General features: G+C 47.5%; 1 protein-coding gene across 1 annotated transcript in view; it reads right to left on the bottom strand.

The window, feature by feature from the left end:
- Positions 1-23,255, bottom strand: part of zfhx4 (zinc finger homeobox 4) — a 79,734-nt gene that overhangs the window by 40,526 nt on the left and 15,953 nt on the right. The window contains exons 2-5 of the mRNA XM_076157946.1: positions 16,406-18,953; positions 15,803-16,015; positions 15,309-15,603; positions 13,216-13,757 (exon numbers count right to left, since the gene is read on the bottom strand). Of these exons, the coding sequence (XP_076014061.1) occupies positions 13,216-13,757; positions 15,309-15,603; positions 15,803-16,015; positions 16,406-18,907 (3,552 nt within the window). The 5' untranslated portion in view covers positions 18,908-18,953. The remainder of the gene's footprint in view (positions 1-13,215; positions 13,758-15,308; positions 15,604-15,802; positions 16,016-16,405; positions 18,954-23,255) is intronic.

Below are 23,255 nucleotides of genomic sequence, written 5' to 3' on the forward strand. Positions count from 1 at the left end.
ACACGTCGTACACAAAACACCCCTACACTCGTATAAACCCATCGCTCTTGCCAGAGAATGAACACATCAGGCCGCTTTTCACCGCCGTGCCATATTTGTTCTCGCTTGATTCAATTAGCCGCGGCTTTCTCGACAATGCACTTTTATTTCACGACTGTTGAGCTAAAGAGCAGCGCTACTTGGATGTGAATAGCAGAGGAGTCTTTACAAATCAACAGAAAATTAGTAATTAAACAACGGCTCCCCCTTGCAACCTTCCATTCGTTGACGGCAGCAAACAGAGCGACAAGGCGAGAGAGAGAGAGAGAGAGAGAGAGAGAGAGAGAGAGAGAGAGAGAGAGAGGAGGCCGTGTTTTGTTTGCGTTCCTTTTTCTTGGCGCCGACCGTTTCCTGCAGGGTCTTAAAGACTATGAGCGCCACTCTCACGTCAGAAAAACCGAGCCGAGCCAAGAAGACGCCCGCGCGGCCTCCATTTGTACTTTTTGTTTTAACGACGCAAGGCTTTTCCTCGCTGGATCCTCTGGGCCGGACCGAGCTGCCAGATAGGTTTAGGCCTAATATTAATTCTCTCCCCATCAGCACATTCCAGAGGGTTTGTTTAAGACCTAAACTAGAGGGCTGTCTGTCGCTCTCTGGCACTCCGCAGGCCCCAAAACGCAGGCGGTCTGGTGATCACAGGCCAGAACATCCATGATTTATGAACTTTTAAAGGAGCACTTTGACTCATGCCAGGCGTGGGCCGTGTAATGCATATTCAAACACACAAACACACTGTTCCTGCTCCTGGGTTTCAGCCGGCGCGCGCGTGTGTGTGTGTGTGTGTGTGTGTCTGCTTGAAATGTGTGTGTAATTTATGCTGGAGCTGAATGTGTATGTGTGTATGTGTGTATGTGTGTGTGTGTGTGGTGTGCAATATGTTTGTGTCATAAGTGTGTGTGTGTGTGTGTCGTCCCTGTCAATATGGCACCTCTCCAGAGTGCCTGGTGGTTAATTGTTGGGGATTAGTGTTTGGCAAACAACCAAACAAGCGAGCACTCCCTGTGGGCCAATCAAAATCAGCTAAACAGCTCTCCCCGGGTGGACCTCAACATGGCACGGCGTACACACACACCCACCCGCCCACACCCACACACACTCACACACACACGTGAGGGGAGAATGCAAATTACGACACGTGGGACTTCCTGTTTACCTGTCAAAAACATAACATTGACAGCCCTGTCGGTGACATGCAGAAACACACACACACACACACCCACACACTGGGATTTGTATGGGTAGAGGGGAGGAGAGTCATTTTGACAGGTAAGGGAAGCTCCCATGTGTAGTGGTTTGCTGTTGTGTGTGTCTGTATATGTGAAGTATGTGTGTGTGTGTGTGTGTGTGTGTGTGTGTGTGTGTGTGTGTGTGTGTGTCGGGGTGAGTATGAGGATGACAGAGGACTGCATTCATTATGCAAAATGAGATGTTTACAAAACACCTCTCGCTCTGTCTGCCTCTCTCTCTCTCTTGCCCTCTCACTCACACGCACACATGCACACACGCACACTCGCTGTGTTTGTAGGAAGGAGAGCAGCAATGCCGTCTCATATTCATTTGTTTTATCTGTGGTGACAAAGCTGCCTCATTAACTGAATTCTTAATGAGGGAAGCAAAAGACAGCTCCTCACTGCTGCTTTTATCTTTGCATTGCATGTACACGTGTGTGACTGTGTGTGTGTGTTCAGAGGTGTGTAGAAGGGGGTGGAGGTAAATATCAATGCTACATGTTTTTCTCTTCTATAAGTCTGTGTGTGTTGTGTTTATGTGCAGGTAATTGTACATTATTTTGCTTTTAATGAGTGTGTTTGTGTATCTCTGTAATTTTCTTTTTTTTTGTCTTTGCTGGTGACGGCGCCGACATGACAAAAATATTTCAAAAGCGGTGCAAAGCAGCGGGGCTGTTTTTCCTCCCAAACCAAATGACAAATTAGGACATTCAGTAGGAACATGACTCCTTCCTGTCATTAAGTGTAGAAGCAGGCGGCTAATGAACACATACAGCAAATAAGAAGCTTGTGGCACCGCAGCTATGCCTTAATAACCTGTGTGCGAGTGTATGAGCGTGTATGTGCGAGTGTGTGAGCGTGTATGTGCACGTTTTATGTGTGAAGAGTCGCATACGTTTCCTTTTCCTGCTCCGCGTGTGTGCGTGCATGCAAATGTGTGGTGTATGAAAAGCCTTTATGTGATTGCATCAGTTTTTGCTGGGAGGTGGTGTTTATGTGGGCTTGTTGTCGGGTGCACCTTCTTTTGGAACGCCACCAGCTTCCGGTGCTCTCGGGCCCCCAGGGGCCGTCGGAGACAAAAACAGCCCTACTTGGCCCAGCAAACAACAAAAGCGTGTTTTGTTCCTTGAAAGTATTTTAAACACATACCAGTGCTGCCTGGAAGGCTGCCAAGTGTAGAATTCCATCAGTGCTACCACCTCCCTAACACATGTTACTGCTAACCGCCGCTCAGCCCCCAAGACAGAGATGTAACGCAAGATCACTGCCAACGGAGCCACTGGTAGACTGCTGAAAAGAGATGCTGAGGGCCCAGGTATGTGCCACCTCGCTGCCGCAGACAAAGAAAGCAGATACGGAGTGTGGAGACACACACAGGCACCCACACACACGCACACAGGCACCCACACACACACCCCCCCCCCCCCCCCCCCCCCCCCCCCACACACACACACACGGTGCTGCAAAGGCACAAAAACAAATATGCAAATAGAAGCCACACATAAAAACAGCTGAGTGCACATTGCATATGCGGAAATAACACACTGAAAATGCACATCTCCTGCTTCTCCCGTCTCTCACTCCGACAAGGCCATTGTGTGTGTGTGTGTGTGTGTGTGTGTGTGTGTGTGTGTGTGTGTGTGTGTGTGTGTGTGTGTGTGTGTGTGATCTAAAGAGAAACACAAAACAAACCCGGGGAAAAGAAAGAAAAAAAAAGCTCCCTGCCCGACCTTCTCCCCTGCTGGTCTTCTTTCCTTTCTTTTCCACCAAGCCTCTCGCTTTCATAAATGCAAAGAAAAATATTTCCTAGTGCTAAATTGCCTCTCGTGTTTCTCTGGCAGTCACATGTGATTACAGCTCTGGGGCCTGAGCATGAGGTGCAGGTCTGCGGGCCAGCTTAGCTTAGGTCACCCAATAATAATAAGCATCCATCGCATAATGGCTGCCAAGGCAAATAAATGAATTATCACAATGACTCTTTCATACAAGCTTTCTGACGCTCCTCTTCTCTACCCCCCCCTTCTCCACCTTCATCTTGTTCTTTTATTTGCGGTCCCCTGTTCTCGTTATTCCTGTTTGGCATTTGTCAGCAGAAAAAAAAGGAAGGAGTAATGATGGGGACTGCAAAATAGTGTAAACCCAGTGACTTGTATGTCTCTCTCTCTCTCTCTCTCTCACACACACACACACACACACACACATGCACGTACACGCTCGTAAAAGTGACGTAAGTGTGCCTGGCGTATTGGGCCAAAGGTCAATCGGAAGTTCACAGCTTCCTGACCTCTGGCTCTTCTCTAGTGGAGTTCACCTCTCTTATGTTCTCACTATCTTGCACAGAAACACACACACTCGCACTCCCATGGCTGAGCCTGAACACACACACACACACACACACACATACACACACACACACACACACACACACACACACACACACACACACACACACACACAGATACAGGGAAAAAAACAGCCAACTGTGGATTCACAACATGATTCATTTCTTCTGGTCTTACTCATTGAACTTGGAGGAAATACCCTTTCTGCCTCTCTAAGCAGCGCCAGCTCATATTCTGCATTAATCTGACCCCGACGTTTTGGAACAATAGCTTCTAAGAGACACAGACGCCGGAACACAGGCTGACCTAACTCATAGGTGCACGTGTTCATGTGTGTTAGGTGTCTTGAAAGCCAGCACACCTCCACCCCCCCATGAAAATGGATCAGTATTTACATTAGCATTAGATTTAGACAGCACGGCTCAGCCACTTACTCCCTATTAGCCAGCCTGACCTCAACCCATTAGGGTCTAAAAGCCCCCGCTTGTCTCCATGGCCGCCAGGTGAGACTGACCAGGCCTCCCCATTTCCCTAAACCATCTTGTCTCTGAGATGATCTTTTTCCATTGACTCACACTGACAGAGAGATCATAAAATGCAGAGATTGAGATCATCTGCGTGCTAACATGCTCGTGGGATTATCTCTCTCCAATGCTTCTCAAAAAAACTAACATGTTGTTGGAAATCTAAGAGCTAATTGACAGACTACGAAAGACAGAGGGGAAAAATAAAAAAGAGCGATAGAAAATCTGGACCCTCAGCTCATTGGCTGGTTCCATCAAAGAGGTTTATAGTTCACTGATGTTAAATATAACTAAAACCGAAAGGCAAGAGAAAGGAAAATAATTTCAGAGCCGTGAGAGGGGGTGATTTTTGCCAAGTTTGTTTTTCTAAGCCCTGTTCGAAATGGAGACTTTGCTGAAAACTATCTATCAGAGAAGGGGCGAGACAAAAGGAAGGACAGAGACGTACAGTGAGAGAAACAAGCAGAGAGATTGAGTGGCAAAAGAGACAGAGAGCAAAACAACAAGAGACGGAAAAAGAGAGAGAGAGAGAGAGAGAATGATAGGGAAGAATCTAGACGAGTGTAGTCGGGTTCAAATCACTAATTACACATTCCTGAGCCTGTGAAGGGGAGTATTGTTTCCCAGTTAGCCTCTACCCTGTCGCATGGTTTCACTTAGCACAAAACAAAAGGTACAAGGAACAAAACACAAGGCTAATACCAGGCCTGCTAATGACAGAGAAATGGGAGAAATTATCCCTGGGGTGGATCCTCGTGAGAAAATGGCTGGTGATTACTGGACAAAGGGAGTTCATTTTGCAACTGTCACAAAATGGCAGACTGTCTCTCTCTCTTCTTTTGGTGAATTAAAAAAACACTGTATTTATGTGGGCCCCCTCATGTGATCGCTCTGAACGCTGCGCTTCACTAGAGACACGTTTGGCTTAATCCGCTACACCGTAGACTTTAGACGCGATTCTTTTTCGCCGTTTGAATCCATTTGCCACAACGCATTTGTGTTATTTGCATGCATACGACGCGGAACAAGGCAAGGTGGAGGCCGCGCTCCTGGGAAACAATGCGACCTGTGTGTGTAGGCGCGCGCGTACGTGTGTGGTTTTTGAAGAGCGCACGTTGGCGAAGTACCTGTGCCAGGGAGCAACACAATGCAGGCACCTCTTCCACGATGCCGCTTTGCATATTGGCAGTGGAGCTCTAGCGGCGCGCCGTTTGGGACGGCTGGCTTGCTCGATCCTGCCCCGGGCCGTGGTTTTAATCTCAGGGAAAAAAAAGAATGTGCGTGTTTACCAAACGTGCACAATGAAAATAGGAAGTGAGTCACACAGATAAGAACGTCTGACGCACCAAATCGTGTATTTAGACAACCTTGGGCATTCTGGCAAACCCCGTAAGACTCATAATGGTCCATTCCAGAGATATGGAGGACCCTACCATGAGCTGGGGCGAAGGGGGAGGGGGGTAAGCTGATAGTGGTGGCAGCATCGGGCAGAGCCCCCCTGGCTGCTTGTGTTTGCCCAGGCCCTGGCTGTCTAAAGGAAGGATATTGTTTTCCCCTGAAAAAGCCTCAGCCACAGTCCACATACCAGCGTCCACTCAACATACCAATGGGCTCTTTGAAGATTACTCAAATGTTTGCCTTTGTTCCCCCCCCCCCCCCCCCCCACTCGGCCCCCCCATCCGCCCCTACCCCGAGTCCTAACCTACACTCTTTGCCAGGAGGAGGAAAAGTGGAGAAAAAGCCGAGAGGGGAAGAAGAAGATGAAGAAAAAAATTAGACTTATAGCTTCAGAAAACAGTGCGGGGGGTGGAGGGGGAGGAGCCGTACCACCCTCAGCCGCTCTCTAATCAAAATGGACGTCTTTGCAGGGGTGGACGGGCAAGTAATAAGAGGCGGAATGCCAATCTAAACATAAACAAGCGCTGCGAGCGAATTAACGTGTAGCGCCGGGATGATCAGCATCGGTCTGCAGCTGTGCAACACTCCCCCCACACACACACACAACAAAGACCACAATTAAGACTTGAAAATGACCATTCCGACGGGTTAATTTGACTAAATGTACCCAAAACTCAGGTACCCCCAAACCCCCCCAAGAACTCCTTCCCCATCCCCACCCCGACCCCACGTTAATCCTGAACAAGTAAGTGGGCTTTCTATCAGGTCTATTTCAAAGCATTAGGGATTACCTCGCTGAAACTAAGCTGCTTGAACTCTCAGGAGGTCAGCGGCATTGTGGAGGGCCAGCGGTGGAGACGGATAGACAGCAGGACAGGTCAGTTCCTCATTCGACAGCTCGGCCCACAACATCCCTCAATCCATCGCCCTCCTGTTTTTTTTTTCATCCGCCATCTCTCTCTCTCTCTCTCTCTCTCTCTCTCTTTCACCGTATAATCGAATATCTCCCACTACTTATCTATTCACTGAGCACCTAATGGTTAAAATCAATTACAGCTGGAATGCTGAAATGCTGAATACTGGGCCACATGCTGATAATGACAGAGAGTGAGAGAGAGAGAGGGGGGACGAGCGAGAGAGAGAGAGAGAGAGAGAGAGAGAGACTTGGGACTGTTCCAAGGGAGGCACTATTACCTCTAATCGATTGATTATTGATTTTGAGGGGCGTTGAGGAGTATTTCAGTTCAACTTTGTCCATATCAATATCCTGATAGCTTCATGAGAGGGCAAAAGCGTGATTGTGCTACATAAATACCATTTGAAACATTTAAGACTATTTCAGGGCAGCATTAACGCAAGTTACGTATTCGTTCGGCTGTCGGCTGATTTGACAATTAACTTACCAAGAGAATCGCCACCGTGCGCCGTCTGTGGATTACTCAGTACTCACAAACCCAAAAGAGTTAGAAAGGGATAGGTAGGAGTGAAGAAGACGTGTGTGAGGACTGAAAGAGGAGAAGGAGGAGGGAGGTGTATGTTTGGATGGTTGTTGGGAAGACGACAAGTAGACGGGGCCAGACAAGGTGGAAGGAAGGGGGGCGAGGGGGTCAAAAAGACAAACTCTTCCTAACTTCCTTTGTTCCTGCATCCCTGCGATGTTCCCTTCTTTCTGATGGTCTGGAAGACAACGACCCACCCCACCTCCCCTCACACACACACACACACACACACACACACACACACACACACACACACACACACACACTCCTCACTTCCCCCTTCCCATACCTGTCAGCCCAGATCTGCTTCACAGTCCCCTGCACATGGACAAATGGCTTGGCCCTGGCCCGGCCCGGCCCATATGACCCACAGCTCGGAGGAGGGGCGGGGATGATGATGAAGAGGATCACATCTGGCTATTAATATGAGGAAAACAGCCCTCTCTCTCTCTCTCTCTCTCTCTCTCTCTCTCTCTCTCTCCCTCTCTCTCTCTCTCTCTCTCACACACAAAGACACACCTTGCTTTGAAAAAAAAAAGAAAAAAGGTCCAGGCTTTAACTAATTCACCGGAGAGTGGAGAAGTAGACAGGAGGGGGTGGTGGGGCGTTAGGGTAATTAAACAGTACATATGAGTGTCAGTCAAGAGTTGGACCAAAGCGCGTACGTACACACACACACACACACACACACACACACACACACACACACACACACACACACACACACACACACACACTAATGCTGTGCCGACCATCTGGTTAAGGCGTTGGTAGGAGAATAGGGGAAACTCTTATTAATATCTATGAGGATTATTAGGAAGGAGGAGGAGGGGCTCTGTGCATTCAAACCTCCCTGTCACACACACACACACACACACACCTGCTTTTATGCTTTAATTAGCCACGCCCCCCCCCCCCCCCTCAGGACCGCTGAAAGATTTCCATTGTGATCCCAGCGCAGGTGAAAGAGGAGACGATTTGAATAATCTACTAACCGGCGTCTCTTTTGAGCGAGGGAGAGGGAGAGATAGAGAGACAGACAAACACACAGACAGGGAGACAGGGAGACAGAGAGACAGTCTTTCTAGCATAACACCGGCGTGAATTCACTCGTCTCCTCTGGTTTACAGGCTGAACTCTCCGCTGCATCGCGCGTCTCCGTGACAGAACATGAAAATCTATATCGTGCAGTCAAGTAGCGTCTAGCATGAAGGGTCTGCTAACATTCCTCTTTCTTTTTCTTCTTCTTCTTCTTTTTTTCCCAGAGACTACAGACTCTTTACATAAGTCTGTCTGTAAGTACAACACAACAAGAGCCCGCGTCTGAACAAGCAGGACACAGACTCAAATGGAAAACGGTAACCTGATAATGTACTGTACAGTGGATGATGATATTTGTGTGTGTGTGTGTGTGTGTGTGTGTGTGTGAGCGTACAGATGCATACCCTTACTTTTGTATGCGCCTATGCATTTCTGCAAGTGTGTGTGTGTATGTGTGTGTATATGTGCGCGCTGCATTTAAAATGGATCCAGTCTCTTTTCTATTCCGGGAGCCGGCACAATGGCTTTTTATGCAAATCTAAGGGAGTCAATCTCCTGTCCATTTCCCCATCACACAGGTCCAAATGACACTCCAATCATTTGGCCTGCATATATATAGAGCCATTTGATTTTCAAATGAGAGTGGGCAGGGCTGACCCTAGCTAATAGCCCAGGCACAGCGGTAGACTTAATATCACAGATGCATAAGCACAGCCTCCATCTGAGGGAGATGGAGGAGAATAAAGCGCAAGGGCGGGGGTGGGGGGGAGACAGCGGAGGAGCACTGAAAAGAAAAGATGTCCTATGGATGTGGAGAAGGAGGGGAAAATAGAAAGAGGAGGACAAAAATGAGAGGTCCTATTTTCCTATTTTTGAGGCATCTTTCCTTCCCTCCCTCTTCTTCGTTTCATTTAAACCCCCCCCCGCCCCCCCCAGCTTCCCGGCCATGCCGTTGCCAAGAGGATCATGGGTAATGAGATGGCCTATCTGCCGCTCCCCAGGGGAGCGATAGAAAGAGAGAGAATAAGAGATAGAGAGAATTTGAGACAAAAAGAAAGGAGACAAAGAGAGAGAGAGAGAGAGAGAGAGAGGCAGAGGGCTCAGATCTCCACACACACACTTTTTCCGCTGTCCTCGTAACAAATCCCTCCATCTAGATGTCGGCCGTGCCCTCCTCTCCCTCTCTCCCACCATCTCCATCATAAAAGACGAGTGTTTTATGAGGCTAGGACTCGGAGTTCAAAGGAGAGTGTGAAGGAAGGGGAGCACGGTGGAAAGAATTAATGAAAAGAAAAACAGAGATATGGAAATGTGCAGTGGACCCCGGTCGTCCACTTCCGCTTGAATTATGACGGAAAACTGGACAGACACAGAGATGGACAGACTGAGCGGGGGAGGAGCGGCGGTCTATGATTCATTCGGACGGCCATCTGAGAAACAGGTGCCATAGCCTATACAGGAAAAGAGTGTGTGTGTGTGAACATGTGTGTGTCTGTGTGTGTGTGTGTGTGTGTGTGTGTGTGGTCCTTGCCCATGCCACATTGACCATGAACATTCTCAACTCTTAATGACCCAGGGGCAAGCATAGTCTAGATCTGCACCTCAAAGCTCTGTAGGGACACACACACACACTCACACACACTTACACACACACACACACACATCACTTGTGAATGGCAATGACAGATTTACTCCGGTGTCCGTGTGCATTAAGCCTGTGTTTGTTATTAAAAACCCTAACGAAGCCGTACATCACCACGCTGGACGTGAACCCAAACACCGGTCACACCGCGCCGCCACGCCATCTGACGTCCAGCTTTACGCACAAGCTCCAGTCTACACGTTTACAGAATTTCTCGGGGGAAAACGAGGATTTGAACTCATCGACTGAAGGTGCGGTCGAGTTACACTTCCCTGAGCCAGATTCCAGATTCGACGTGGAAAAGGCTGCGACTTATAAAAAAAACCAACCTCGCCATCGTGGTATACCAATCAGCTTTCCTAGACGGCGAGGCGTACACGTCCGTCGTCTCCATATAAGGCCTATTACTTCCTGCGCCACCTGCTGTGCCTTGGACACCAGATGACTTGATGTCAACGTGCTGCTAATGTCATTTCCCCTCTTGCCGTTTCAAAGTCTGAGGGGAAAAAAAAACACTTTCAAACTCCCTCTTTTCCCCTCAGAAGTGCTCCGTCGCGGCTACAAAGCGCCCATAAAACCTCCTGAATATGCTTTTTGTTTGTATCTTCAAATGGTTTCCCATGCCATAAAGATATTCTGCGTTTCCAAAAAAACAGATGGTAAAGTCGTCAACACTGGGATCTTTTATGCGGCGGGCCAAGCTACCTCCATCCCCATGTGCTGCTCACCTCTGCCAATACATAAAAGCAGAGGTGTTTTTCTGGTCAAATAAAAGAATGATTTTTTTCCCCGACTTTCCCTGCTTATTTTCTCTCTCTCTCTCTCTCTCTCTCTCTCTCTCTCTCTCTCTCTCTCTCCCTCCCTCTCTCTCTCTCTCTATCTCTCTCTCTCGCTCCGCTTTACTACCACATGTCCAAGGGTAAAATAGTGGGATTCCTGCCAGAGGCATTAAAAGCGTCATCTGTGGAACAGATTTGTTGCGGGGCTGTGAGGTAGGTGGGTGGGTAGATGAGGTATAGGGGTGTGTGGGTGCACAGACGGGGCATTGGGATGACCCGCACTTGCCTCGGCCAAATCCCCCCCCCCCCCCCCACCCCACCCCACACACACTCTCTCTCCCGTTCGCTGGGGAGACAAGCGAGCAATAACGTTGTTGCGTTTGCGTCAACGTCGACTCCCTCTGCTGTATGTAACATACACTGGCAACAAAATTGAGAATTATTAAATGTAGAATATATTCAGACAAGGTTTAGTGTTTCGCTTTCCTCCTGTTGCTTAAGCAGCTTGGGGTTTGAACATTTTCTTCCTAATCACATAGAATATAAATAGCTTTGTTTGCATGATTAAATGGCTGCCAATGTTCAGTGTAACCTTGGTAACCTATCTGGCTATTGCCTCATACTAAGTCAACCGAAACCTTTGCCAAAAGTGGCTCAAAACTCACTCACTCACTCACACACTCTCACACACACACACACACACACAGCAGCAGCCGTAGCGCCAAAGGCTTGCTCTAACAGCATGGAGATCCCGATTAGGGTACATTGATCAAGCTGATTCTATAGGTTAAGAGCTGAGTTGATGCAGAGGGATGTCCGGGCAGCGCTGGTGTGAAAACAAACAAACTCATTAACACCACACCAGCTTCCTACCAGCCGAGCTGCTGCGTGTTCAAAGTTGCAGGAAGTTTCGTGTCTCTGCAGTGAGACCATCAAAATTAACTAATACACATTTTAATACACCTACACACTAATACACAAATTTTGAATTATTTGATTTTTTTTTACTGAGAAGCTGTTTCAATTAAGAACTGATGGTTCATAAGATGGAAAATAAATACATGCATTTTTTATTGATGTTTAAAATCCCTAACCCTGCACCTAATTGCTTAGGGAATGAGGGATTCATCGCTGAGGGAACACAGACACACACACACACCTCCACCCCAATGTCTGCGTGAGTTCAGAGCACATCCTGTTTAGGTCAACTAGGAGTGTTTTAAATAACCCTAAGAATGTTAACTTGTTAATTCCACTTAAGTCGTTCTGCTGCAGTGAGGTTACTGCACACCGACAGGTCAGTGTACCAACACTTGTTTTGTATTTTAATATAATTATAATAAGAAGTGAAGGCAAAAGCAGGTTAATAACTCTATTAAACCGTAGTTGTACATTCACTTCCAAATAAACCCATCAGTCCTGCTGTATCTTTACATCCTCTTACTCCTGTTGTCTTTATTTTTGGGGCAGAACATACACAAGAGCAAACACCTCCCACTGCCAAATGTTACGTACAGTAGTAAAGAAATCCTCATTAATGTAATGCACTTGATCCTGTGCTGTAGGTCAAAGCCTGGGAAAATGTAGCAGCATCCCATTAAGCTGAAGGAGACGTCTGACACACTCAATCACCTTAAATATATCAGAGCGAGGGGAGACGCCAAATATCGGCTTTGTTGGAAATTTGTTGCCGAGACCTTTTATTGTTCCAAGTGTGAAGGGAATTCATTAGTTAAATAAACAGACCGATGGAAAATCCCGACTCTAGGGGGGCCAACAAGTCATAACCAGGTCGCCTCCCATTTTGCCACTTGGGGCAAAGGAAAGGGAATTACACTCCAGACAAGTGTGTAGGCTGAAACCTTCATTAAATAAAACATTCATTTCATTAAATTAGAAAAATCTACTGTAATGAATCAATCCCTGCAATTGTTCAATTATTAAAAATTATGCAAATGATTCAATTGAAATATTCCAGTTATACTAAAAATAATGTTTTGTAATTCCAAGTTGATATATTATTTATTTTAAGAAAAGTATTTTCTTTTTACGTTCATCTTTAGCTCTGTGGCTCTTGGACCATGTGTGCCGTTGTGCAACATGAAACTGAGCAGTAAATATGTCCACAGAACCGTGTGAAGAGATTCCTCCTCCATTCCTGAGCCATTACAGACATTCTACCAGCTGGAGAGATGAGATGAAAACACTGCTAATCAAAAACTCTTGACCATCTGAAAACTGGTATTAGTGACCTGTATGTAATTAAGAGCAACAGTAGAGCCCAGTTGGTCAAAAGCAGAAAATGAACCCATAGCCCTTGGAAATCATCCTGGGTACTCGAAATGTGACCTTTTCCTTCTTTCTCATTCCATTCTCATGGGAACATCACATCCATGTGACATTGCAGTTAGAGGGCAAAGCAAACTCTTTAATCAAAAACATTTATGCTTGTGCTGAAACTGAACTGAAAAAAAAACGTTTTCCCCCAAGACCTATACCAGTCAGATCTGTATTACAGCTACATTCCACAGTATGTTTGAGAAAATGTTAATGTCCTGCAGAAACAATTCATCTCCAATTGACTTTTTTGTGTTATCTTCCTGGAATACAGGCAATGTTTGTAGCAAACATTTTCTTTTGTCAGCCGGGAGACAAAGCTTAGATTTTAGCGCACAGATGTTTCTGCAGAACACTCACAATAAGAGTAAACAAAGCTTTTTACCTTATAGAGGCGAATGGCAGCCTCATGCCTATGGTTGCTGGCATGTAGCCTCAGTTTATCCACGCTGTTGCTGTAGTAGTCGCAGGCATTGCACTTGAGGTGCACAGGGTTGCCAATGGCCACACACTTTAATCTCCACTGGTTTGCCTTGCCTCCCTCTTTGATGTGGGCCACCAGCTGGTGCTTCTGCATGTGCTTGTCTGTCTTGCAGTGCAGCTGAAAGTTGGCCTTGAGCTGCGTGTTGTAGCTGCAGAGCTTGCACTGGTAGACGTCGCCCACCACGCAGCGCCACTCCTCCTCCGGCAAGGCGCGCTCGGCATTGACGTGGGCATTGAGAGCTTCCAGGCTGTCCGTGGAGTAGCAGTTGCACACGGCACACTGGTAGAGGCGCAGCGAGGGGTCGCTGATTGGAGGCGACAAGGAGGAAAGGGAGGGGTCTGATGAGGTCATACCTCCCATCCCACCTGCGGAAACCAGGGAGAGGTCGTCTGCCATCAGTTGCCCGCCAGCAAGTCGCAACTCCGCTGTCAAGTCACTGCTCACTGTGGGGAAAAGGAAGTGCGAGATGACGATGAGAATTTAACATAACAGAAGGTAGAGCTGAGGGAATGCCACGTACAAACAATGACAAACCACAGAGAGACACCAGTGGAAATTACAGGGTGCCAAGCAAAGGAAAGGATAAAGGATAGAGAGAAAGAGTGAGGCTCTTTTTATTAAAAGAAATTACACAGCGAGAGAGAAGCCCGTCCTCTATGTAGGCCTCTCTCACACAAAAGGATTTGATAAAATAAAGCCTCACAGACGACTCGGGCTCCTCACAAAGTCTTGTCTATAAAAAACCCTAATAGGATTGAATCAGGATCAATTACAATCATCCTTTTCAACTTGCTAACTCGCTCATCAGGTAGCTTTAATTACTGCTCTCAGCCATGGCGGGACAACGGGTTTATGACTACAGGCTTTCTCACGTCCACGCACAGATTTGAGAGGCTGATCAATGCATCACACACACACACACACAATTTCTCTCTTTCTTCTGCCTGCCCGCCCCAGGACAAAACGAGAACCTGCCATTCATGTAAATGTAATTTACTCTTGCTTTGATCCCGTCCATGTCTCTCTGTGCATGTGACAAACGCTTAACGTTTCAACATGGCTTCAACAATTACCACTGTATCTGACTCTTTTTACAGATTTAACCATATATCCCTCAATTAGTGGACGACTGAACGAGAACCCTGCATGTGTATCATTCGCATTTCAGTTAACTTGCGAATATAATATCTAAGAAACGTAAAATGTGTCCACTGAAATGTGTACAGACGTAATTGTGTGTGCTTATATTTGAATACGTAAAGATTCCTGCAGTAACTAAACCTATGTACAGCTGCGCTCACTATGGGGAGCTGTGTGTTATCAGTGTAATTCACTGAGAGTACATCTGCTGGCTGGGCGGTGACCTCCACACTCGAGGAGGGAGTGGGTGTGCAACACTGCAGGGTCATTGTTAAATCTCTCTCACTCCTACGGGAATCTGCTTCCTGCTGTGTGTGAGTGTGTGTGTGTGTGTAGGTTTGTGTGTTCTCTACAGGGTGATGGTAGGTGGGGCTGTGTGTGTAGGGGGGGGATTAAGCTGACTTGAGAAAATTACAAATGAAAGATTAAGAATAATTCTCATGTGGCGTCTCATAATCATTTTTTAATCAGAGAGAGGGGTCAAAGAAGGGAGACAATGACAGAGGGACAATATGAGTGCAGCGATAAGAGTAAAAGAGAAGAGGGTGAGGTAAGGGGGAGGGCGGTAAGAGATGAGCAGGAAAAAGGTAAGAGGGAAGGGAGGAAAATGGAGAGCAACAAAGGAGACATAAAGATAAAAACAATCCCCCCATGGCATCATATACAGATGAGATAAAACGGATAAAACTGACCAAGTGAAATATGAGCTACGAAAACCAAATACCAAGCTTGAGGACAACAATAACATTAACACAGATGACCTGGCACTTTGTCACACCACGCTGATCTGCGCAAATGATTTTTTTTTGTGCCTTTGCCACAAATATGTTAGACTTAAAGAATAGGCCACTCACCCAGGCCAGAGCCAAGTGCCGCTGCAGTCGCGGGGTCAAGCTGGAATGGGTTTATCATCATCTGGGCTTCTGGGCCGCTGCTGCCGGGCGGGTTCTCCAGCTTGACGCCGGCCATGCCCATGTTCTGAGCCAGGTAGTACTGGTACAGCTCTGCCTCGGCCGGGGCCAGGCCCAGGTGGAGGCTGTGCTGGATCTGCTTCATGTTCTGCTGCAGCAGCATCATGTTGTGCATGTGCTTCTCGCTGGTCATGTGGATTCGCAGGTTCCGTGCCACGTTGGTCTCGTAGTCACACACCTGTTGGAGGCAAAGACAGATATTTCTATAAGCGTTGATGATCGTAAACAAGCGACGCAGGCAGCAATGGTGAGATGACGTCAAGCAAACTAATAGACACAGTGACACAGAGGGATATAAGCGGCTCATTGTTTGGATGCGGCAAGCAAGTTGGTGTGTTGCCACCACAGCTACAGTGATGCTCTGTCTGTTCCATTACCTCACAGCGCCAAGTGGGCTTCTGTTTGGGTTTGGAAGGCGAGGGTGCACCACATCCTCCACCAAGGCTGGCACTAGGCACAGGGTTGGCATGGTTGTGGTTGAACTGGACCTCAGTGCCGCCGTTCTGGAGTGTTTGTACGTTATTCAGATGCTTGTCCGACTGCATGTGGATGCTCAGGTTGCCTTTGGTGGTGGTTGAGTAGTTGCACACCTAAAATGCAAAGATTGATGAATATGAATGTCAGATGAAGTTCTAACATGTGTTGTCATGTATCAATTTGACAAGACATCAAATACATCAACAATCATCAAAAAAGGTACATTATCAAACGAGAGGAAATAGGAGCACGACTTCGACCCTCTGAAAATAGCAGAGCATTTCCAATAAAATGTATATTGATTGAACATGATGATTGCTATGGCTTAAATTTAGAAAAGAAAACAGTGTATAAAGTCCACCTACAGCAGCGGTTAAAACATTATGTACCTCATATTTCTGGCACAGAGAAATAGAGAAAACAGACACCTACATAAAATGTTGCTGGTAAAGGAAATAAGTAAGTAAAGAACACGACTGGAAATGGAAATGAGATGGACAGACCTCACAGCGGAAAGGCTTGTATCCACAGGTATAGCTTTCGCCTCGTGCTAAACGTGGGTGAGGCTGTCCTGTGCGGCAGTACACACAGGATCCACCAGACTCTGGATGTTTCTCTTTCATGTGGGCATCCAGCGTCTGCTGGTACTTGTAATGCCAGTTACACTTCGGACACTTCAGCGTCTTGCAGGAGTTACGTGAATGCATCATCGTCATGTGCCCTCCGAGGGACCGGGACGACCCTAAGACAGTGTCACACTTGGGACATTCCACCCCACTGCCTGGTGACCCTTCACCCGGCCCTGGGGTACCAGGTGTCCCTGGGGTTCCAGGTGTACTGGGGTTTCCTGTGTGTTGGTGCAGAGGCCCAGGACTCTCATCATCTCTGCGCAACATCATCAAATCAAGGGGATGGGAGGAAGGCGACAACCTTTCCCGACCTGCCAGAATGTCACTGGTTGAGTCATTGCTGCTCTCCCGCTCTCTGGCAGCTGCCCGTGCAGTGGACAGGCGGCTCTTCTCCATCTCCAGCTTCTCATAAACAGACAGGGAGGACGAGGATGTGGATGCAGGTCCTTTGCTGTCACTGTTGAACTTTAGCACACTGTTGGACAGGGGGGAAATACTTTGGTTTAAGAGAGGGAAATCTTTGCTACTGGTGCTGTCGGCCCGCTGGCCTGTCATCGCCATGGACATTGCCATGGCCTGCTCCTCCTCCTCATCCACATCCATTTCAACTCCACCGCCATTGGAGTAAGCGTCCTCATCCTGCTCCATATTTTCTCCTCCCACTGCACCGGGCTCCCGCTTGATGGACGGGTACTGGCTCATGTCCGGCCCATTGGGTTGCAAAGTGCATGTGTCCCTAACATGGCCCTTGCAGTCATTATCAGAGTTCCGTCCCTCCAGGTTGCCACCAGTGGCAGCAGCAGCAGAACTCCCACTGGGGGTTCTGTGGGCACCAGCCCCTCCCCCGAGGTTTGGGTTGGTCTCGGCCTTTGGCATGGTTTGGGTTCTGGGGTTTTGGTCATTGGAGGGGCTGCTGGCACTGCCCTTCAGGAAAGCGAACCCTGCCTGAAGGGAATCGGCATTCTCCCCATTACTGTGGAAAGCGTTCCACAAACCACGGAGCCCCGCATCTGGCCCTAGGAAGTTGGCAGGCGTGGGATAGTGGGGTAACACAGAGTTGGGGGATTTTTTTGGTTCCAGAAAGCTTATAAGAGGTTCTTTGTCCTTGCCAATGCCCTGGATGATGGCAGAGACATGCTTGTTGCTCAGCTGCTTCTGCTCCTGCTCATTCAGGGACATACGGTGGTCATGGACAGCATGCGTCACGAAGGAGCGGCTATAGCCAAATGACAGCTTGCACAGGAAACACATCAGCACAGGCTTCCGCCGCCCATCGGCCACGCAGCCCTCGAACTTGGACAAGTCCACATTGTTGGGGACATCTTTGGACACACAGGAGTTTTTGGCTGCACCATCCGCTGTCAAGTAGTCTTTGTCTTTCTTGTGGCGGAGGTCATAGACACGGAAACTGTGCAACACGGGACCAGCGCCCGCCAGCCCTCCAGCTGAGGTATTTGGGAAGGAGGGGTGGTCGGTCGCCAGGGATTTGTTCCCCAGGGATGAGGCGATGTGGAAGGTGTTGATGATCTGGGGGTAGAAGGACATGGGTGCAGCGGGCTGCTCCAACCGCTCCCCCACAGGGCTCAGGCTACTTTGGCCACTGCTGGCCTGAGCGTTGGGGAAGGTCTGGGGGGACAGCAGGCTCCTATATTGGATAGCCCCAGGGAGCCCCCCCATGTTGCCACGCTGCTCTTTGGAGTCCTCCAGGATGAATGCAGAGCCATCAGGCTGGTAGATGATCTCGCCGCACAGGTTCTCCACATCGCTGTCCTCTTCCATCTCCATCTCACTGTTCATTTCGCCGACTTCTGCAGAAATCCCCTCACGTTCTATCTCATCTTCACTTTCTTCCCCTACGACTCCTTCAACCTCCTCACCCTCTTCATGACCTCCAGCGGCAGGCAGGCGAGCGTTGGGGCAGTGGTGCTCCATGTATTTCTGTAAACTGGAGAAAGAGCTAGAACATTCGTTGCAGGGGATCTCCTTTGCCGGCGCCACAGGAGACGTGGCAGGGGCAGAACAGTCCGAACCCAAAGCCGCTCCTCCTCCTACTCCTGGTAAAGTCCCGGTAACAATCCCGTTGTTCCCGGTAGTAAAGCTTTCTCTCCGACTCTGTTCACTTACAGGGTCGATGGTTGCACTGACAGTGGTGGGAGTAGCAGTGGACCTCAGCGGGCTCACAGCAGGCTCTCCAAGGCCATTCTCCAGCTCTCCAAAGACGACAGGCGACATTTGGTTGTTGTTGGCATTGTTGCTGTTGGTGACACTGGTCTCCATGGTGACGACTGAGTTGTCCTCAGCAGCAGCGTCCAGCTTCTGGCCACCATTCTCCTGCTGCCGTGACGACACCATAGGGGGAGAGTCACAAGTTGCCATGATGACCACTACATAGGGATCTCATCTCATCCAGCCTGACAGGGACCTGAGATAGGGAAGAAGCAAAAAAGGGGACAAGATTATTAGAGAAACTTAATTCCAAAACACATTCTTCGTATTTGAGAAACGAACTAGTAACTGCTCTCACTTAGATCATTCACATAACAAACCCCAAAGTTTGTCCCAGTCTGACACTGACCCCAGGGATTACAACGCAGAAACACTGACGAGAGAGTATAAAGCTTCACCTCTCTCTCGTGTTCAGTATGTGCCAATGCTGTGTTGAAAGACTGCATGACTTCTGGACTATAAAACAGCTTTGTACACTGTATACACTGTATCCAACTTAGTGGGTGCACAGAGGTAAATCTAATCAATCAGTTTTATCAAAAGGTTGATTTGCAGAAATGTTACTATCCTTTGAGGGTAAAAGTGAATTGGGATGTGGAGTCGTCTTGACTCATTGGCTAAATTTGTCTTGGCATGTTCTTCCCAGTCAGGAGCTGGTGATTAGGGAGCACCAATTAACCTATTAATGGCCCGAAGGTATGAATGTGTACCGACAAGCAAAGGAAGGAACTGTATTGTGTCACGCTACAGTGTGAAAAAGTACAAACAGGGACCAGGTGTAGATCAACGGATAACGCAGGAAATAAATGTTTGCTTTATAAAAATGTTTACATTTGAACCCCTTTCATGTAGCAGCAATTACAAGGGAAAGCAGGGAGGGAGGGTGAGCGAGGCAGAGGGAGAGAGAGCACGCTTCCATGAGGAATGATGTTTAGAATACCAGTGAGATGTTATCAATCCTGGGCGGCTGCCCATCTCTCAACCCCTCACTACTTCAATCTCCTGGCTTTTCACAACAAGGCACAAATGCAATGGTACCCACAAACACACACACATGCATGCAGAATGCAGACAAAGCCTCCCTAAGCCCGGAAACACACACAACAAGCCGCAATGACTTTATTTTGTAATCACGCTGGGAAATTATAAGGGGGAAAAAGGAAACCGTAAACAGGAGAACCGAGGTTTCATGGCTACTTAGGAGAAATGTCTTTCTTGCTCAGCTAAAACGAGGACTAGTTGTGCTTACCCCTGTCGTTTCACTTGATACAGTACCAGAGCCTTTCAGACGCTCGCGTGTAAATGAGCTGGCATTAAGAGAAAGCTTTAAAGAGCGACGTTAACCTTTAACCCAATCCACCTGCTGCTTAATTCCCCCTCTCTTTTTTCTCTACACTCCCTCTCCCTCACAACAAAGCCACAAAGCAATTAGAGGATTAATCCGCAACAATCCAGGACTAAACAAAGCCAGTGGGAGGGACAGTAAAAGCGTGAGGAATGAAATCAAACATGTGTGCAAGCATGTTTGCGTGGGCATGTATGTGCACGCGCTATAATCAGGTCTAATCTGACGTATCCCAGAGATGATTCCATGGGGAATAGTGATAGATTAAAAGACAGAAATTATGTTCTCCCTGCCTGTGTGTGTGTGTGTGTGTGTGTGTCTCACTTAGATTATGTCTCTCTGTTCAGGAGATTAAAGGAAAAAAAGACACGAGGAGCAAAAACATGAATTTTAGTGATTATCAGTGAGTGATTATCACTTCAATGCGAACTGTTTAGTATATATTTCACCTTTATATCTTGATTTGTAGTAATGACACGATAAGCTCCACACAACTGTTTCAGTAAGAAGAGAAAAGCAAACCTACACTTTGTCTACCAGTTATTTGTTGAACCCAAGGCACAAAATCCTTCAAACAACTGCTGTGGTTTTGTATGTTTACACCCACACACACGCACACACACACCTGTCGCCAAGATAACTCATGCTTGTAATTGCAACAAAATTAATACCAATTAGTTTTGCATTTTAAAACGAGCCAAGAAGTTAAAACAAGCAAAATATGACACACACATCCCACACACACACCACCTGCCTACATATTACATCTTTGCAGTTGTTTTTCCTCCTCGAACTTCATTTCCACGCATCAAAGAGACAAGTTAGCCAAAAAATATAAGTCTTAGAGTCTACATGTATGTACGTGATGTGTCAACTCTCCTTCACTCTATCAGTTTATTTTCCATTTCTTCCTCACCAGTGTCGCTTACACTCGACGCTGGTGTAAAAGGCTTTTGTGATTGAGAGTAAAGCTGTTCAGGAGCAGCGGGTTTGAGAGCTAATGCGACACATACGACAGGATTTACTACTTGTCATTGGTGTCATTTCGCTGCTTATTTCATTGGGGAGCAACCCCCTTTGAATTGTAGCTCGGACATAAAACACTGCGGGTTTATGAATTATGCATCTCCTAACACTTTAAGTATGGAATTATGTCTTATGGATAAGCCAATGTGTTAAGCACTTGGCACTGACATATCACCCCCTGATGCTAACAGTCTCCAAGATGATTACATATGCGCTGCCAGCCAACAATAACATCACGTCACTGCGTCTGTTAGTTTGTTATCTACGGCCTGACTTCAGTCTTTCCAAAGTGTGACCACCGAGACTATTAAACAACCCGGTAACTTAGTATTCTTATACACAAACACGTTTCCTGTGAATATAGTGCACGTGCCTGTATGCGATAATAGTCTTTTAAACATGTTGCACCTTAAGTTTTGCTCGTCCTCATCTCTTCCTTCCTTCCTTGTGCGTTCATGGACCATATAAGGTCACGGAAAAGGACGAGACGTCTGGTTTTCCCGTCAAGTGAACATGTTTCACTCCTACCTAAAGCCGCATCCTTGGCCCTTGCAATAAGCTCTTATAAAAATGTGTCGCGTGATCTATAAAAGCGATCATATTGCGCTTTTCTTTCAGGATAAATAGGCCTGCTGGTGTTGCTGTGGTCCCCAGGCTTCGCACCTTTCACAGCAGCGGTGCCCACGGCTGCTTCTCTTTTTTTTTTTGTTTTAAAAGAAAGATCATGTTACTGCTGGAAAACCTCCTCCCTCTCTCCCCCCACTGGCTTTCCTTCGCTCTGCTAACCAACCAGACTCCTTTCATTTGAGACAGAGAGAGAGGGAGATAGAGAGAGATAGCATGCATGTGTGTGTGTGAGAGGGAGAGAGACTGACAATGAAGCCCAGGTTTTTCCCCTCCGCAGAAACAGTTCCCTTCTTTTCACCGAAGAACAAAAGAGATGGCCTCAGCCGCTCCTACCTCTGTTTTTTAATTAAGCATGTCCCCCTGCTTTCACACGCACACACACACACGGACACAGGGTTTGGACACACACACACACACACACACACACTAAGGTGATTAAAGTGGCAGATCAGATCCAGTGAGAGGCAAATAATAGCCCAGGAATGCTGCTTTGGACACTGCAAGTTCTGATGGGAGAAAGGGGCTAAGAGACTCCTTGGCCTATTGTTTTTCTCCCCCTCCCATCTTCTCTCTCTTTCTCTCCCCCATCTCTCCATCTGCTTTTTGCTAACACTGTGAGAGAGAGGCAGTCTAAAGCAGGGATATCTCTCTCTTTCTCTCTCTCTCTGACTCTGAAGCTTCCGCGCATTAAATCAGCATTCCCTCTGCAGGAATGTATTAAGCAAGTTGTGCAGTTGCAGACCTGCGACACCGAGCTCCTGACCGTCCTGACGAGTCCCCTCCTACTTTTGTACTCCTGTCAGACGAGCAGGCATTAGCCAGAGTTGAAGCCATTTAAAGGCCAAACCTGTAATTGCACTGTCGCCACACTACTGCCTTTGTTTACACCAGGACCTGTTAGGTTCATATTCTTCATGGTGGCGGTTTCAACACAGCAGCGTGAGGGTAGACAGCGCTGTTAATATTGTTGTGAATATTTACAACGCCTGTAAACACTGGAATTAGCCAGATCTGTGCTTTGGGACGAGATTATGAGATTATTATATAGTTTAAGTTTTTAAATGGTTTTGCTCTGTGTAAGACCGTGTGTGCGATAGCGGCCAATCATTGGACGAAAATGAATCGAAGCCCATTCTTTAAAGTCACGCATGAAAGCTTACAAAGTCACAACACAAAGTCAGAAGACTATGGGTGTGTGTCCATTCCATGAGGTCTCGCAGAAGGTCAACCCTCTCTCAGCATGTGGCCCCTCAGTCCAACACCAAATCTTCTATCAAAATGTCAGCGAGCGTTAGCCAAAGACAAAGGCGAAGGGCACCGTGAAAGCCCCGGCATCCATCTCCCACTGTCAGCCCCGTGAATGGGCCTCCTCAGGTCTAATTAGAACTGTTTATTTGTTGCCATGCAGAAACGGAGGGACGGAAAACAGGGCGCGCGGATTGAGGTGGAGGAGGAAGTAGAGGAGGACGGGAATTATCTCCTTCCTCACAATGCGAGAGG

This window comes from Genypterus blacodes, unplaced genomic scaffold, assembly GCF_046128005.1.
Source record: "Genypterus blacodes isolate CSIRO-AG114 ecotype Tasmania unplaced genomic scaffold, CSIRO-AGI_Gbla_v1 ptg000076l_1, whole genome shotgun sequence".
Lineage (NCBI taxonomy): Eukaryota > Metazoa > Chordata > Actinopteri > Ophidiiformes > Ophidiidae > Genypterus > Genypterus blacodes.